We start from the raw sequence: 18,901 nt of genomic DNA, 5'->3' as shown, positions 1-18,901 counted from the left end.
GGTTATTCTCCCTAAAGAAAGGAAGCACTAATGATGAACCAAGGATGTGATACCTTATCTATCCTAAGGAAACTGAAGGGTAGTAAAAGTTACTTTCTTTCAGGGTTACATGCATGTTCTGATAAATGACAGACATTACAGCAAACCATATTAAACACGATTTATCCCTGCACTCCTTTTATTTCTTTTTTTTTAAATTTCTTAATTCAAGTTTAATAGTTTGTTTCTGTCCTGTAAGGGATTTTTTCTGAAATAGTGTGCAAGCTAAATGCTGATGTAAATCACAAAGTATGCTTGGCTTTGTACAGCCCTCGAATTTGTCTTGTAAAGTTTAAGCTACGTCAAAGTGTCTCATATGCCACGTAAATAAAATGCAAATAACACAAGAAAGAATAAACTGAGAAGCACATGTTTTTATTTGTAGGAGGTTTTGTTTTTTCAAGCCTGACTCTCTGAGGGTGTGAGTAGCAAGATGTTTGCGAAAGCTCCCAGACCCAAGCAAATTAGGTACAGAGATGGTCTGTTTAGTCAGTGAGTGAGAAAATCAGTATGGCTGTCAGACTTATGGTATTCTACCGCTACGTTAGCTACGTTAGCTACATTAGCTACATTTCAAATTTATACAGCATAATAATAATAACAGGCCTAACTGATGGTGTTAACATGACATGTACTGTTGTAATATAGCACAGCTAGTACAGTAACATACAACTAATAAAACTTAAACACACCTAGAAATAATTGCTTGTGAAAGAGCATTACTTTAGCAGTCACTGCATTCAGGTTTAATTAGTGTGAATGCTTGAAAAGCATTCACAGTATTGTTATTCGAATCTTTATTATTATTCTATTTTATTATTATCTATTCCGTACGTTTTTTGAAAGCCTACTCCTTCAAAACCATTCAACTTAGAAAAACCATTCAAACACCGTTAGATTCCTATTCTTTTGGACATGATTGCTTGTATTTTTCTCATTTTTAACATTTATATTTTTAATTTTATTCAACTTTATTCAACAAAAATTTCCCATGTATTTCAATGGGGAGACCCTTCAAATTCTCATTCAACTTACTCATTTTTAAACTCTTACTACTTCAACATACGTTCCCATAGAGCCACCATTCAAACTTTAAAACGAAGACAAGACATTCAACTATTCAACTTGTATTTATCTTTTCAATATCTATTATACTTTTTCTTCAGTTCCAGTTTAAGTTTCATGATGTTTTTTCACCCGTTTCAGAGTTTATAATGGGTGTGTATGGGACGGAATGTTGGGGCTAGAGTGAGGCAGCTCAACTGCTAGAGTGAGAGGAGCAAAAAAATTAATCTTAAAATCTTTTTTAAAACTGCTGCTGTGTCCACAGCGTTTGCTCTACAGGTATGATTTTACCCTCAAAACGTAGCCATGGCTGTCCTCTTTCATCCAATGTGTTTACTATTGTACTAGGTGTTATGGTTCTTTCATAAATGTCACCAATGCACAGCCTCCTCCCTCCAACTCTTCCATAGACTCTAATGTTAAAACGGCTCAGAAGGTTGGTTTGAAAATCAGAAGAGCATGGTGTTTTTACACTGTCACCACGTCCATATAATAAACTCCACAGGCATGAAAACTGAGAATTAGGTAGACTAGACATTGCTGCCGCTCACGGTGAAAGAATTTCGTCAATACGACCTATACTTTTCATTTGGGAGCGATTTGTTTCGGCCTGACTTTTCTGTTCATTTTAAGCAGCAAAAGTGAGGCGCATGTCTGTGTACGTGTGTATGGAGCCATTGGGTGCGGTCACTATAGCAACCAGGCTCACACCTGCCTGCTTAACGAGCTCTGCCTGCCACTGTACCAAGATTCATCTTTAGCACTTCTCTTTCAACTGCTGCTGTGTCCACAGTGTTACAGCCATCATTTTACCCTCAAATTGTCGCCATTATTGTTCTCTTTCCAACACCGTATCTTTCAAAGCTCAGGCATTTAAACTTTTTAAACTGTGTGGGTCCAAGTGGAGGGATCACATTTTAGTCATTCAGTGATTCAAAGAATATGACCTTTTAATATTCTTTCAGATGTTTTCTGACTCTAAATGTTCTTTTCTCATTTCTTAGGTTTTTCTAATTTACAATTAAAACATTTTCAGCTTTTTTTCCAACTTCTTCTTCTGTGTAACCTTCAGCTTTTAGCAGTTCAGCACTTTTGTTTTCAGGTTAAATTCGGGTTTTTTTTTTATCTCATTCAAGATTTTTAACTTAAATTCAGTAATTAATTCATTTCAGTGCATACATTCAGATTCAAGCATTCACACTGCAGTTTCTTCAGAAAATGCACTTTCTAGTTAAAATATATTTTTCTTTAGCAGTTAAAATAGCAAGCTAGGGCCCTAAAAGACACAATGATACAGATCAATATGCTAAGCTAATAAGCTAATATGCTATGCTACCGTTAACTTTCTAGACACAATAAAATGGAATTAAGAAAAAGCACGGATAATAACTCGATACATATAGCGTTGTCTGTTTTAGCGTTGCTCACTTCATTGGATCAGTGGTCCTTCTTCCCTTCATTGTTTTGGTTCTCAGGCTTGTCGAAATCTTCGGTGACCGAACCCACATCTTTTTCCTGAAATACATTCATTTGTTAGAAACAGCTGGGCTAAGAGCTGATCTGACTGAGATTAAAAGTGACAGGACTCGATGTTTTTCACAAGACTTACCTCAGCTGCCTCTTTTCCAATAGAGCATGTCAGCCATTTAATGTATTCCTCTCGCACCTGGTAAAGACAGTTTCAGTACAGTATAATAGCTCCATACTGAAGAGTCCATGTAAAGCTTTACAACCATAATCATTGTTACACTGTGAACATTGTACTTCTTAAAATTTGTAAAACACAGTAAAGGAGAAACCAGCAGATCATTTTTTTTTAGTGAATAACCACAAACTTACTTTATGCTCCCTTCATTGTGTTACTATTGGCCTAGTGTGAACATTTAAATGAGAGGTTGTGAAAGAGCAAAATGTAATAAGAGCATAGCTCAAGATAAGGTCTACCTCCTTGTTTAGCAGACAGTGTACGATGTACAGGAATGTGCCCTGCTGGGAGTTGAGGATGATGAAGAGGACCTGGAAGAAAAGGTTTGACTGGTACAGGCCCAGAATCCATGTACAGCCCAGTATGACAAACTGTGCCACGATTTTGAAAATAATCAACCTGAAAAACAAAGAGCACAATATATTTTTTTACCATTATTTGTGTTTACATTCATACACAGAAAACATGTCCTTATTTTCTGTGTTTCATCTTATTTCAGCTCATTTATCCAAAGCCATCCTTCACCTTAACATTACAATGAGTTCCACTATAAAGACATGTACGTAAGTCACAAATTGTGCATTAGCACTTACATGCAGGTGCCACTTTCATTGTCACCTCAGTGAAAACAGTACATGAATGTTCAAACCTGGTGTCTTTGGATTGAGAAACATCACTCTTCATGTTGGCCAAAGTGGGTCTCAGACTCCAGAGAGTAGCAAGGAACAATAACCAGTTGATCTTTGAAAAATAAACAAACAGCAATATTTGCTAGGTGTACAAAGTAAAAAGAACCCTGCCACAGACTAGATAACACAGACTTTTAATTATAGATTATTGCTTCAGTTCCATTACAATAAGTTGTCAATCCAATTTGGCACGGCAGTGCTTTAAATATAATCCTATACCCAATCCTACATTTCATGGGCCAAATACAAACCATTTGTCCAACAGAAGTTAAATGTCCAAGGCCTAACATGACAGCTAACTACAGTCATGTAGTTATACATATACACATGAGGATGTTAAACACTCAATACGCAGCTGCAAATACTCAATGTACTCACTGCTAGGACAGCAATAATAGGTCCCGTTAAAGCCCAGTTGAAATTCCGCTTTGTAGAGAGAAAGCATCTGCAAAAGAATCATGTAAACAAGTAAATAAATAATCAATCAAGCAAACCTGTTCTAGAAAAACATTGATCACATGGGAAAATGTGAAAATAATTATGTGTTACGCACACATTTGAGGAGGTAACACCATATCCATCAGAGTAAATTAGTGCAGAAACACCCACTATTACAAATGGAATACCATAGCCAACAAGGTAGAGAATTGGCCTGGGGAGGCCATCTCGTCGGATGACTTGCACCTGGGAGAGCTTCCGTACTAACAAGTGGAGCTGTAGTGCCTCCAGCAACATCCACACAAAACTGGCAACAATTAAGAAGTGGAGAAGCCCTGCCATGACAGTGCAGGCCAGCTGTAGAGACAGATAAATACATTTAAGCTTTATGGACAATTGGAACACAATAGATAATCTTTTGATAATTCTTGGAGTTTAGCCACATTGTACCTTATTATCAGTGTATTTGTCATTCCACAACAAGAGCAGTTGTGAAAAAAACAGGTTGAGGCAGAGGTGGAGACGGGCTGTGTTGTTAATTTTGGGATTCCAGCTGCACAGAAGGAAGGTAAAGATGGCCAAAGCCAAGAAGAATAGTCCAATAATCACACATACCCGGTTCAGCCACTCTAAAAAAGGATTTGATGGTGTAGGCTGAAAATGAGACATATGAAGATTGTGATTAAAATGACCTTACTGCATATTTTTCTTAGTATGCAAGTAACTATTCAGGTCCCTTCACAGTTGGCTTTGGGACAAACCGCTGACAACCCTTTAGCTCCCAGACACACAGATTTACTAGACCACAATTACTTCTGGAAAGAATGTTATAAACTGGCTAAATCAACCTGTACCAAGTTTTTATACACTAGCTAAGGAGATTGTTTGTGGCCAAGGGAGTTTCCACAAAGTACCGTATTCAATTTCTAAAATTTTTATAACAGTTTTTGGGTTTACAAGAATTTTTCCCTACGTATTGCCATTCTGAGTCACTCAGTGTTTGCTAATAGAAAAAAAGAGTTATTTTATCAAATTAAATTACTTCTACAACACAATGAAGTGAAGAAAAGACAAAGTCTGTGCATCCACCACTCAAAATCAAATTAATAATAAGTTCATCAAAAAAGAAGAAGAAAAAAATATATACCTCCCCAATCTGCATGATCAGGGCGAATGTAGAAAGGTGAGAACAGCTGCAGATTGTATAGTTTTCATTAGAGAATGCAACCCAGCAGCCTTCCTCTGACCAGCTCATAGACTTTCCTTCTACAGTTTCTGTGGTTTTCCAGTAAACACAACTGACTGTTCCTGTTTCTGGTACTTCCTGAAAAAGCAAAGAAGAAACATTAAAAGTCTGTATCCCTCTGCATTAATAGATGTAGAGTTGAGATTCTGCAGCTGTACCTTCCTATGGTAGATAGTAAAGTTGACAGGCTCTGTGAGGTTAGTGTTATTAACTGGTATTATGGCTGTGATAACATCCGAACACATATCTGTCTTTTTCTCTGTTTGGAAATACTGATGACTGAGAAGACTCTCCATCCCATTCAGTGTCATAAAAGCAGCTGTTGCAGATCCTGGGAGTTTTCGCATCACAAAAGAAATTGAAAACCATTTGTTAAATAAAAACAGTTTGGATTTGTCAATATATTTAATTTTTAAAATACTCTCTCACCATTGTTAGCACGAGCTATAGCCTGCAAGTTGAAGTCCATGGTATTTCCATTAGCAGAGAGGGAGGTATTCCAGTTATCCTTACTCCCTGGACCAATGGCCAGCAGGCTCAGATCTTACAAATAGATAACAATCAGTCAATTCATACCAACAGTAATTTTAAATATAGTCAAGCTACAAAATATTAGAATTTAACTTACCCACTGTCGAAGAGTGCACTTCCTTTTTGGTTTGGTTTTCGGTATGTGGAGTCATTGCAACAACGATATACTCTGAAAGGTCAAGAATTGCGCTGCCCGTCTCCCGATCTCCTTCACTACTCACCTTGCTTTGTGTGGCTCGTGGTCCAACACCGGACACGGCCTGCAAAAATGTAAATCATTTTAATCAGTGAAACACATAAATGTAAATACAGACATGGAATATGGTATGTTTTCTTTGGCTGGACATTAAGTACCATAGATGCAGCAAAGCTGTTGGCTACCGTCTGCAAACACATTATGAAGAAAAGAGAGAAAGGCGTTAGATAAAATGTACTGTGGTTTACTCAGTACATCACATAACATATTATTTTTAGTTACAAATATCTGAATATATAACAAAGCACACTCTGGCTTACAAGCATTACTTTTGAACTACATACCGCTTCTGGTATGAAGGCACCTGTATTGTTTTTCAGGTCATCTTGCATATTGCTGATGAACGATATTTCTTTTGTCAGACCCTGCATTGAATGTGCAGTATTAGTATTCATTTATTACAAAGCACTGTCTGGTAATTGTCATGGTTTAATTTCCTGTTGCTTTATTTGAATGGAGCTAAACATTGGTTTAAACATTGTTATGCATTGGTGACAAAAAAATAAGGCACCTTTAAAAGGTAAATATTTCGATGGGTCTCACCTCTTTGACTGGAACTTTATTTAGAGCATCTTCAACGCCTGTCAGTAAATTAAAAATGTGAACATCAAATGCTCCCTCAAACCAAATAAATAACCTTAAAACAATTCAAAATTATGGTTGAAACTGACTCACTTTGACAATATGTGACATTCAATATCCAGGCAACGATTCCAGTTGTGGGGAACAATCCATCGGGGCAGGAACAGTAAAAGGTACCCGGTACATTAGTGCACACAGTCATTTTACCACATATACCGGGTGTCTCAGTGCATTCGTCAATATCTGCAGTATAGAGAGCACACACACACACACACACACACATGCAAGGCAATCTGTTTTTAATTGATCATTTGATCAAACTGCTGCATTTAATCATATTTGAGCTGCTATATGTCAAAACACCAAACAAGAGCACAAACCTCTGCATGGGTTATCATAGCTGGCTATAAAGTCTGGGTTGTTAATCCGATAACCAGGGATACAGGTGCACAAGTAAGATCCAATTGAATTTGAGCAGTTACAATCTGGTCCGCAGATGTCTATACATGTACTACACACTGGTAGGATACACTCATTAATATCTGTTGAAGTACATGAATTAAAAAAATATATGTTATCAACAAAAGAAGCCATATATTCTTTTCTGAGAAACAAAAATTACATCAGCGGATGCCTGGACATGTTTCTATGACAACAATAAACGCATATTTGGAGGAATCTTGGCTAGTCTGTCCGATTAGGTAATAATGGAAAAGAGGCTATTCTGTTAGTTTCAAATCTAACAAGGACAGGTTGTGCAGTTAAATTGTGCTAGCAATGCCAAATCTGGATAGTATGTTTTCATGTTTTATTTATAATAGATTAAATTTAATCTTTGCATAGTTTCCACATTTTGTGACAATGTGTTCCGTCTTTCCTTTTTTTTTTAAAAAAAAAAGTCTGTATGATTTTAGCCAAGCCATGACATTGCCAGTGCTTCATTGAACACTTTGATAATTCATCATTAATTCATCCTTCTGACACTAAAACAGCAATGACCCTGTGATTTAATGTATTTTGTCAGCCTAGGCCTTTCTTTACTCAGTATAACAATCTTGTGACATTGTAGTGGTCACATAAATACTTTTGAAATAGCAGGGAGACACAGAGACAGAGAGAGAGAGCAAACACAAGTGACTTCAAATATAAATAAATCAATTTTCACATACCAATACAGACGTTGGTCTCATTGGGTTGCTTAGTTTTATCCATTGGTTCAAAACCCACCTTACAGCTACAGGAGTAATTTCCAGGCAGGTTTTCGCAGATAGAATATGGACCACATATCGTTGAGTTGTAACACTCATCAACATCTGAAGTTAGAAAGTTACAGCTAGTTCTTATCACACTGCATTTTAAAGTTGTAAAAGTACAAACCACCCTTTCACAGAAACTCATACAACTCTTAATATATTATGCATACAAATATTCTGTTGTCACACTCAGTAATTAACAGTAATATGAACAGTCCAATGAAGTTCACTTGATAGAATATTGTAACGTGCAATACAGACCTTGGCAAATAGGGGACATCTTATAATCAGCCCTAAATCCTTTAGAGCAGTTGCACACAAAACTTCCTATGGTGTTGTAGCAGGTCCCGTATGGCCCACAGACACCACTAAGACATTCATCAATATCTACACAAAGAACAATTAAAAAGTGAATATAAAACAAACTAAACAGGATTATTTCTGTGTTTGTTTGTTTGATTTGTACCTTCACAGCCAGGGGTCAGTTTAAGTTTTGGTATTGGCTTTGGTAGATGAAATCCTTCCCAACAGTTACAACTGTATGACCCAACTGTATTGTAACAGTTGGTATTATGACCACAAATTCCTTTAGTCCTTGTGCACTCATCGATATCTGGTAAGATGATATACAATTAGCAAATTGCAAACTTTAAAAACATATTAGTCCAGATGATGCACTTGCTTCTGAGTGTCTGTTTATAAATAACAGCTTTTACAATTACTGGTGTAAACATTATAGGTCTAGATTCCTGTAACGATCTTGAAAATTATGTATTTTCATATTGATCGTAATATAAAAAATATATATAAATATTGCTGTTTTGAAAATAACATCTTGTTTTTAATGTACTATAATTTCTTACCAATACAGCCATATGATTTTGAAGTAGGCGGGTTGTCTGGAGGCATTTCATATCCATCATTGCAAATGCATCCCCCACCTGCTGTGCAATTACCCAATGGTCCACAAGACTTTTCAGTACACATACTATGATCTAAATAGATATAAAATCATGGTACATGTTCAATATTATGAATAACATAATATTCCCAATAAATAATATATTTTTTATTTTATATATTAGGATAAATAATAATATTATATATATTATTTATATTAAGAAAAAAATCATGAATGCAGCATGCATTGCTCATAAAAATGAATGAGTATGATATTGTAACAGACATGTTACTTGCTTGTGCGAAGCACAAAACAGTTCATAGCTGGCAAGTTGTTTCACATCTTTACTAGTTTTCAAAATACTGCGGCCTAATCAAATGAAGTTTAGTGTAGCCATCTTTTTAAGAATGCAAATGATGTTTTTTCCCATACAGCACCAATACAAACACCTACATCAAAGAATACGTCTGTTTTAATCTAATATTTGATTTTTCTGTTCTATTCTGTGTAACTTGTTTTTTTTTTTATTGTTATTTCAGTATTATATTTGCTTAAAAAATATTGTGTAACTGCATCTCAGTGGAAAGATGCCTATTACTTTGTCAATGTAGTTTACTCCCAGACTCTTTTAGGTTGTATCCATCACAAAATATTTTTTGTGAGTGAAGAAATTCATCAACACAAGGCATACACTCACAAGACAAAGATAATAAGTAATTGAATAAGTCTTTGAAAATGCTTAAATCTTTTTGGAGCATCAAACAAGTTAATAAAAGTAAAAACTTATTTTAACACAGATTAATAAAATATAAAATTCTGAAATAATCAGTTAATTTATTAAGAGAAAAAAAAGTAATCCAAACCTTCCTGGCCCTATTTGAAGCATTTCCTCCCTTTATTAAGTCATGAATTCACAGGTATTAACAGTTAACCGGATCTTTTGTAAAAGCTAAGTTCAGTTCCATTAGCTATGCCTGGATCCAATTACTGCCAGAACTCTTGAACCATAAAATCACTTGTCTTACAAAGTGAAATAGGCTAAAAACTCTCTAAAAGCTACATATCATGCAGCTAAGAAACAATGTAATTGACATGTATCAGCCTGGAAAGGTTTACAAAGACATTTCTAAGACTTTGGAACTTAAGTGACAGCCATTATCTAGAAACCTTCCCTGGAAAAATCCAGGGTGCCAAAATTACTCCAAGAGAGCATCAACAGCTCATCGTGGGGTTCACAAGTGAAAACACAACAACATCTAAAGACCTGCACTACACACTTAATTTCAGTTAAGGTCCCAGTCATGATCCAACAATAAGAAAGAGACTGAGCAAAAATGTGAGAGTTTCAAGGAGAAAACCACTACTGAGCAAAACAGAAAGGTTCGTCTTACATTTGTTAAAAACATTTTTGATTAACCCTCGAAGTCTTTGAGGAAATATTCTGTTGACTGATGAGACAAATGTTGAACGTTTTGTAAGGTTTGAGGCTTATTCTAGCATAAAACTAACACAGAATTCAGAAAATGTGATCCTAGTTTGAGTCAAATACAGTGGTGGTAGTGTGGTGGTCCGGGAGTTGCAGCAGGACAATAATCCAAAAAACACCACCAAAATCACCTCTGAATGGCTCAAAACATACCAAAACCAATGGAATGGGTGAATCAAAGTCCAGAATCAGACTGAGATGCTTTTGGTGACCTAAACAGGTTTTAGCTGAAAACCATCTACAGTGTAGCTGAATTAAAACTTGCGGTTCTTGATGCCAAAGGGGGCAAAACCAGTTATTACATTTAGGAGGCATTGGCTTTTTTACACACGGCCATGCTGGTTTTGACAGCATTTTTTTGTAATTTAAATCATCATCATCATTTTCAGATGCATTTTGGGCTTATATTATCATTATTATTATTATTATTATTATTATTATTATAAAGACGTTTTGCATTATTTGCCTATCAAATATCACTAATGGCAGTTCTGGCGTTACATAAAGTTTGAAAATGTTTCTTAATTGTCCAAATGAGAATTGATGTTTCGAAACTTTTATTTCGTATTTTGTGTATTTTGTAAGTAACGTTTGCTCGTAAGATGTTGCCTTTAAAATACAAATTTAAACACATCATGTACATTTCACACAATTCTTTAAACCAATAAAACTTCAAATTAAAATTATACACACAAAAAATGTTTATACTCACAAGTTACATATACCATGTTGGGAGCTGGGAGTTTATCCTCTGGTTTATACACATAGAATTCTCCTGGACAGAGGGCCACACTCACTAAAAAACTTTTTTCATTACACCCTTTTGCAGTCCCATTTGTCGGATACAGAGACAAATTAGTTGGTAAGGAAAATGGTATAAAAATGGGGACAAGTGTAGCACCAGTTTGGACTGTTAGACAGGATGTAATAACTGTGTCTCCACCGATCCCCGTAAAGCGCAACCATTTGCCAAGAAAATCGGTATCATTTTGGGAATAACCAGTAAAAGGGGTAGATGCAAAGGCTCGGTTCCGCCATGGTTCATTTATCTCAATGTATCCATCACAAGAACCTGCAAATAACAAGCAAGCATTGGTATCATAGTAGTTATTTTACATGTTTTTGGAGGATTTGCTGTGGGTTTTTTAGTATTTGCTGTAGCAGAAAATCTTACATACCAGGAGGAAAATCACAAGAGACAGGTATGATAAACAAACCTACCAAAGGGAAAAATACTGGTGAATGAACTAGTTTTCATTGCTTTAAAAGGTGATTTTTCAACAGCTAAAACCAAAAACTAAAACTTTTGCGATTAAAGTATTGTAAACATTGACTGAAATTTACACATATCTTTGTGAAATGCTACCTAAAGTCATAGTAACTGTTTATAATTTACCATTATTTGATTAGAAATATGTGTCTTTGAATCCAGAATCTAAACTAAAAATTTGTTCCATCTTAATAATCTAGTTTTCTCATTAAAATTAGCACTGACATCAATTTAATACCTTTAAAATTATTTTCTCTGTCAAATTCACTTACCCAGAAAAAGTGACAAGACACAGTCCATAGTGACAAGTCAAGTCTCCAGATCTGTTCTGAATGTTCACATTGTAAAACATGAACAACACCCAAATATTGCTTTTAAAAGCATTATGTGAATGCAAAAACCAATGCAAATTCACCAACTTGTGTTGACTATGTTAAGGACCTAGGAAAGAAACATACACTGTTGACTGCGGGATTTTTATGTTGTCTTTTTCACGTTTGTGAAAAAGTGTTTTCAGGTTTGTGAAGCATTTATTCTTTTCTTTAGTTCCTTTCTCAGATCTCAAAGACAATGAACACAGTTATACTTAAAATTCCCAAAACGAATCCTGTAAAATCTGGACCAAATCAATTTAGAGACTAAGGACTTTTAAAGGACACTTCAAAATTGATCAAATAGCTATTTCATTTGTGAAATTAAAAAAATAGGGGCTGTCCTGCTTGTCCTACTTTTTTTTCTGTAGGCCATCTCGTATTTCTGATCTATTGAATATTTGTCCTTTCACACAAAAAAAAACATTTCAAGCTTTCAGTCAAAACCTGCATCAGAGCTCACTCCTACTTCGAAACGAACCGTTTCAGTGTTTTGTGTATTCTAATTCATATGTACACGATCAGTGCCTGCATTTGCTTTACATTACCAACTACTCCTCCTTCAGGCTGCCCTCCACCAGTGCCCTACTGTCTGCTCTCATCAAGCTGCAGTAATCATGGCACCTGCATGAAAAATGTAGCCATACTGTGCTTCAGGGGGGCTGTATTTCAGGCCTGTAAAAAGGGCAAGACTCCTTCCTTTCCTCATGCCAAAAAGGCACCCATTTGTAAACCTTATTATGAGACATTGATAATTAGTGACCAACTTTCTTCCTCCTAAATTCTAAATTAAAGTAAATAATGTATTTACTTTAAAGTCATTTAAACAGTGACAAAAAAACAGAACTTTGGGTGTCAGGTGACTTTATTGAGTCAAATTAAGCAGTATGTAAATCCCACAAGCAACCACTTTAAAGCATTAACAGCAGTTTATTGTGTCTTGTAAAACTGTGCATTACAAGCCACTTGTACAATAGTTGACTCCAACCACTGAATCAATCATTGGTCAATTGCTGATCAATCGTCATCAAGCAACTTTAAATAAGCAAAACTAAAACTTAAGTAAGCAAATGTTTTCTTAACAACTAGATTTATTAAGGAAAAAATGCTGTCCTGACCCTGTGTGGAAAAAGTTATTGTCCTCTAGCCCTAATAACTGGTTGTGAAACCCAAGATCTGATGTATGATTTGGGCGCACCTATATCTGGTCATAACCTTTTCAAAGTAAAGTTGAAAATTTGGGAGAAACACTTGGGACATTTAATCAGCAAGTAGTAGTTTAAAACACTTTCTAAATAAGTTTAAACAAGTATTACATAAAATGCACTAATTTTTCATGACAGAAAGAACTTATAAGGTTGATTCACAGTACAAATTCAAATATTTGACAAGAAAGTAAACAGTTGCCAGCAGAAAAGTATATAAATCTTCCATTTCCATCTTTTCCTTCACTTATTTATCAACATCACCCTCTGTGCTCTTGAGGGATGTCCAAGTCCTCGGACACTGATGGTGCATTTCTCTGTCAAAAAGTAGTGCAGATACTTTAGAAAAACTAAAAAAATTGTTACAAAAGGTTTAAATTTATTACAAGCAAAGCAACGCTTTATGCGGTCACATTTGCAACACAGGTTAGCTTTTAAATTTAAAAAGTCTTATTGGTCAAGTGACTGCTATGCGAAACTTACCACTGAGCCGCCTTCTCTGGTCTTGTTGAAAGAACAGGTCAGCCATTTGACATACTCATCTCTAATCTAGAATATGAAATAAATGCACATTTTGAAAAATAAATGAAATAACTCTCACTATAAAACTCATAAAAAATACTACCAATATGTTTTAACTAGAGATGATGTTAAATCACAGAGCTGGTCATTATTAAACAGGTGTTTAATGTGGTGCATTCCCTATAGATAGATCCATAAAGCCACAGAGCCATTGCTAGTGGGGCAGAGATTAGCTTTTATTTAACTACATTTTAACTTAATTTTTTTTCTCTTATAAAGAATACATCTATTCGCTTCCGCTTATCCTTTTCAGGGTCGCGGGGTGCGCTGGAGACTATCCCAGCTGTCGTAGGGCCAGAGGCAGGGGTACACCCTGGACAGGTCGCAGGCTGTCGCAGGGCTAACACAAAGAGACAGACAACCATTCACACTCACATTCACTCCCGCATTCACACCTATGGGCAATTTAGATTACTCAATTAACCTATTCCCACTAAGTGCATGTCTTTGGATGGTGGGAGGAAGCCGGAGTACCCGGAGAGAACCCACACAAACAGGGGGAGAACATGCAAACTCCACACAGAAAGACCCCGGCCTGATGGTAGAATTGAACTCAGGAATAATATAAAGAATGAATTATAAAAAGTTTGACATACAGTATGTAAGAAAAGTGTTAAGAAACACTGGTATAACGAGTCTACCTCCTTGTTGAGGACACAGTGGACAATGTAGAGAAAAGTACCCTGCTGGGAGTTCAGAACTATAAAAGCAACCTGAAAGAACAGGTTCGTCTGGTACAGGCCAAGAATCCAGGTACAGCCAAGTATAACAAACTGGGCCAGTATCTTGAACAAAATCAACCTGCAAACAGAACAACAGAAGGTTTTTACAGTTCTTTACAAAACATTGGAGCAGGATGTTAAATAAAAAAGTCAGTATGCTAAATGAATTCATTTCTCTACTGTAACTGCACTTATAGTCAAACAGGAAGACATGTTTAGTCTCTAGAGATGAACTGATTGTCTGGCAAGGGAAAGGTATCTCCCGATTTCCAGTCTTCTCTGGTCCAGAAGGGGGACTGGCTGGTCGGCGTCTTGCGCATACATTTCATGAGCAAATTGTTACAAACTACTACTTCTACACACTCACAGTGCACAAATAAAAAATGATTTACTTGCACATGGAAACGCATGCAAATAGTTGTGCGCACACTCACAGGCGCATGCCAACAAGTTGTCAGCATGGAAACTCCCCACCACGAGTGAAGACACAAAGTTCGCCAAAGTAAACGACCACAGAAAATGTTTGTTATGACAAACCTGATCAAACACTTAACTCTGTACTTTTTAAAAATTAGCCAACAAATGAAAAGTGAGTCAAGCTAAACTATTCAGAGCTCAGAACCAACCACAAGTAAGAGAGTCAGGCAAGAGCTGTGAAAGGAAAATTACAGACAGGTGAGAAAAAAGGGGAAAGGGTTGATGTCCTCTCATCCGGGGAATTCATAAGTATACGGGAAAATGATGCAAGTGTCTGATATAAAGGTATACAGCAGCTCATTTCTATTCAATTATTAGCATGCTTGAAAGAGAAAATCCTGTAACTTACTGAGTTTGGAGCAAAAGTTTATTTATCTATTTATTTATTTTTTATTATGCAAATAATATTTTGCATTGAAAAAAGTTGATTATTCTTTTTATATAATGTCAGTTGTAGTTGAAATAGGGAAAAATCTGTGTTGTCATTTAGCAAATAATCAGAATCAGAATGGAAATCGCACTTAGTCTGGAGTCTCTACTGAGTGACATTTTTTTTTAAAAGCTGCACAAAAATCTTAATGATTACTCAGAATTTGAACTTGCTTTTTAAACAAACCTCAAACTTACTTTGTATCTTTGGACTGAGAGATATCACTTTTTATGTTAGCCAAGGTGGGCCGCAGACTCCATAAAGTTGCACCAAACAGGTAGCAATTCATCTGATAAAATAATCAGATTTGTAATTTAACTTTGAGACAAATTATCATTATAAGAAAAAAATGTAATGTGTAATACAGTTCTAACACAAAAATAGACACACAGCAAGGATCGCTATCACTGGCCCTGTTAAAGCCCATTTGAAGTTTCGTTTTTCTGACAGCCAGCATCTGCAATTCAAACGCACATCAGAGACCATTATCCAGTCTTGTACATTTAGTAATAAAAGGATTTAATGCATAAATCGGTGCATTGCACTGTGTCTGACTTACACATTAGCCTCAGTACGTCCATATCCACCAGAATACATCAGTGCCGAAACACCCACAATCACAAATGGAACACCATAGCCAATCAGATAGAGAAGAGGCCTGGGGAGGCCATCTCTTTGAATGACTTTCACCTGGGAGAGCTTCCGTACCAACAAGTGGAGCTGTAGTGCCTCCAGCAACATCCACACAAAACTGGCAACAATAAAGAAGTGGAGAAGCCCTGCCATGACAGTGCAGGCCAGCTGTAGAGACAGATAAATATGTTTAAGCTTTATGGACAATTGGAACACAATAGATAATCTTTTGATAATTCTTGGAGTTTAGCCACATTGTACCTTATTATCAGTGTATTTGTCATTCCACAACAAGAGCAGTTGTGAAAAAAACAGGTTGAGGCAGAGGTGGAGACGGGCTGTGTTGTTAATTTTGGGATTCCAGCTGCACAGAAGGAAGGTAAAGATGGCCAAAGCCAAGAAGAATAGTCCAATAATCACACATATCCGGTTCAGCCACTCTAAGAAGTCATTCTGTGGCACAGGCTGAAAATGAGATACATGGATACTGATGAAAATGGATGTAAATTTGGCTATAACTGTGCTTGACTTATTGGCTTATTGAAATGCTTTAAAGCTGACAAATGTCTAAGATCCAGGAGATTTTTTAAGAGCAATTTTTGTTGAGATATCATCTGAATTTCAGGAGCGCCCCCTCTGGCCTCAGGCTATAAAAGCCCCCCTTCTCCAATACCTGCTGTTCTCATTTTCATGCCCCCCCCCCTTCCTTTTTTCTTTCCTCTCTTCTCCTGTCCTCTCCTCTCTTCCTTTCCTCCCTTTATTTCTCGTTAGTACAGGGGCCTTCAAGGCCTTCCCCAAACCGCAGCACTAATCACACTCCTTCATCCCTCATTGCTCATCGTTACCAAGGGAGTGGTCCCTGCTAGTGAAATGTTGTGTCTCTTTCTAATTCTGCATATGCCAAGAAGTGTGGGATAAACTGTCTAAAACTGGGTATGTAAAGTGTACTATACTTGTTGACAAAGCAGTTTGACAGAATACCAAATTAAAGTTCTACAGAAATTTTCACTGATTACAAAAAAAAATTTCTTCCACTTAAAATGTAAAAAGGGATTTAACCGCTTATATACACTACATGTTTCCATTTGTCAAATTGTGGAGTTTTAATCAAATCTGAAAAATGTACAAGTATGTTAAGTCCTGTAAGTAATAAGACTTCAACCTTACCAACATGTAACTGACATACCTCCCCAATCTGCATTATGAGAGCAAAGGTAGAAAGGTGTGAGCAGCTACAAACAGTGTAGTTTTTGTGAGAGTATGCAACCCAGCAACCCTCTTCTGACCAACGCATCGTCTCTCCATTTTGTCCACCTTCTGCTTCTCCGGCTTCCCAGTACACACAAGTGACCATTCCATTATCTGGTACTTCCTAAAAAAAAAAAAAAAAATAGGCAAAGGCAAGAATAAAAAGTCTGATTCTTTTTCAATACATGCAGTGGTGTGAAAAGTGTTTGCCCCCTTCCTGATTTCCTGGTGTGTTGCATATTAAACACAAATGTTAATATTGGACAAAGAGAGAAAGACATCATACCACGATCTAAAGAAACAACGGAGAAACAAAGTCACTGATAGCTATGAGTCTGGAAAGCTTCCTGGCTTCCTCCTGGAGTGACTGGGCTACCAAAATTACTCCAAGAGCACATTCACAACTCATCCAGGACGTCACAAAAGAACCCAGAACAACATTAAAGAACTGCAAGCTTCATGTCTCAGTTAAGGTCAGAGTTCATGCTTCAAGAATAAGAAAGAGACTCGGCAAAAATGTCATCCACAGAGGAGTTCAAGAAATAAAACAGTTCTGACCAAAAGGCCCATCTCACCTTTGCCAAAAGCCCATTTTGATGATCTTGAAGACTTTTTGGAAAATATTTTGTGTACTAATGAGATTTGAGTTCCATTACATCTGGGGTTGTTGTGGTGCCTTAGGATCTGAAAAACCATGAATTCTGCTGTTTACCAAAATATCCTGAAGGAGAATATCGTCCATCTGTTCAAGACCTCACTCTGAGGCACGCTGATGATGATTCAAAATTATCCAAAACACATCAGCAAGTCCACCTCCAGCTTAAGAAAAACTAAATTAAGACTTTGGAGTGGCCAAGTCCAATTCCTGACCTTAATCAGATTGAGACGCTGTCGATCAAAAACCCTCCAATGTGGCTGAATGAAAACAATTCTGCAAAGACGAGTGGGCCAAAATTCCTCCACGGAGCTGTAAAAGACTCATTGCCACGTATTGCAACACTTGACTACAGTTGTTGCTGTTAAGGGTGACCCAGCCAGTTATTAGGGTTAGGGGGCAATTACTTTTTTTTCCCTTAATGACAAATACCTACACTTAGACACTGCATTTTGAGTTTACTTGCATTATCTTTGTCTATTATTTATATTTGTTTGATGATCTGAAACATTTAAGTGACAAACATACTAAAAATCCAGGAAAACAGGAAGGGGGCAAACACTTTCACAACACTCTATATGTACAATCTTGATGCTACACCTTGTGTTGAATTGTAAAGTTGACAGGCTCTGTCAGGTTGGTGGTGTTTATTCCTGGTATTATGGCAGTTAAAACATCTGAGTACATCTCTGTCAAATTCTTGGTTTTGAAGTATTGATGACTGAGAATGCTCTCCATCCCATCTAGCGTCAGAAAGGCGGCTGATACAGAACCTGGAAGTGGTCACATCACAAAAAAACCCAACAACAACAACCACATTCATCTTGATGCACCTGTGTCAGTCAACATTTTTAAAAAAAGCTCTTACCATTGTTGGCCCTAGCTAGATCCTCCAAGTTGATTTTCATTTCGTATTCCTTGGCAGAGAGGGATGAACTCTTGCTATCATAGCTCAATGAACCAATGGCCACTAGACTCAAATCTTGAACACAGATATGCATTCATTATGTTTGTATTTACTAAGAACTCAAATTTGACCTATTAGCGTAAAGTTGAGCTTGGTCTTACCCACTGTTGAAGTGTGCACTTCCTTTTTTATTTTCGTCTCAGTCGACGG

At 36.6% G+C, this 18,901-nt stretch overlaps 2 protein-coding genes across 2 annotated transcripts; both read right to left on the bottom strand.

Moving 5' to 3' along the window:
* Positions 1-2,102: 2,102 nt before the first annotated feature.
* LOC101488134 (adhesion G protein-coupled receptor E3) lies at positions 2,103-11,794 on the bottom strand. Its single transcript, XM_076883588.1, has 23 exons — positions 11,734-11,794; positions 11,370-11,408; positions 10,904-11,263; positions 8,668-8,799; positions 8,271-8,417; positions 8,066-8,191; positions 7,721-7,864; positions 6,932-7,093; positions 6,645-6,794; positions 6,513-6,550; positions 6,254-6,334; positions 6,068-6,097; positions 5,811-5,973; positions 5,612-5,725; positions 5,341-5,513; positions 5,084-5,260; positions 4,387-4,590; positions 4,052-4,293; positions 3,877-3,943; positions 3,459-3,550; positions 3,049-3,208; positions 2,714-2,770; positions 2,103-2,619 (listed from the first exon to the last, which is right to left on the bottom strand). The coding sequence occupies exons 1-23, from the start codon at positions 11,759-11,761 to the stop codon at positions 2,542-2,544; spliced, it is 2,964 nt and encodes a 987-aa protein (XP_076739703.1). The 5' UTR covers positions 11,762-11,794; the 3' UTR covers positions 2,103-2,541.
* Positions 11,795-12,686: 892 nt separating this feature from the next.
* Positions 12,687-18,692, bottom strand: LOC101463852 (adhesion G protein-coupled receptor E1). The gene is made up of 10 exons (XM_076882789.1): positions 18,653-18,692; positions 18,385-18,557; positions 17,068-17,253; positions 16,143-16,346; positions 15,808-16,049; positions 15,639-15,705; positions 15,446-15,537; positions 14,261-14,420; positions 13,521-13,586; positions 12,687-13,354 (listed from the first exon to the last, which is right to left on the bottom strand). The coding sequence occupies exons 1-10, from the start codon at positions 18,690-18,692 to the stop codon at positions 13,298-13,300; spliced, it is 1,287 nt and encodes a 428-aa protein (XP_076738904.1). The 3' UTR covers positions 12,687-13,297.
* Positions 18,693-18,901: the final 209 nt, after the last annotated feature.

Source organism: Maylandia zebra, linkage group LG4, assembly GCF_041146795.1.
Source record: "Maylandia zebra isolate NMK-2024a linkage group LG4, Mzebra_GT3a, whole genome shotgun sequence".
NCBI classification, from domain to species: domain Eukaryota; kingdom Metazoa; phylum Chordata; class Actinopteri; order Cichliformes; family Cichlidae; genus Maylandia; species Maylandia zebra.
Note: the sequence above shows the minus strand (reverse complement) of the source record. Positions and strands in the feature narration are given on the sequence as shown.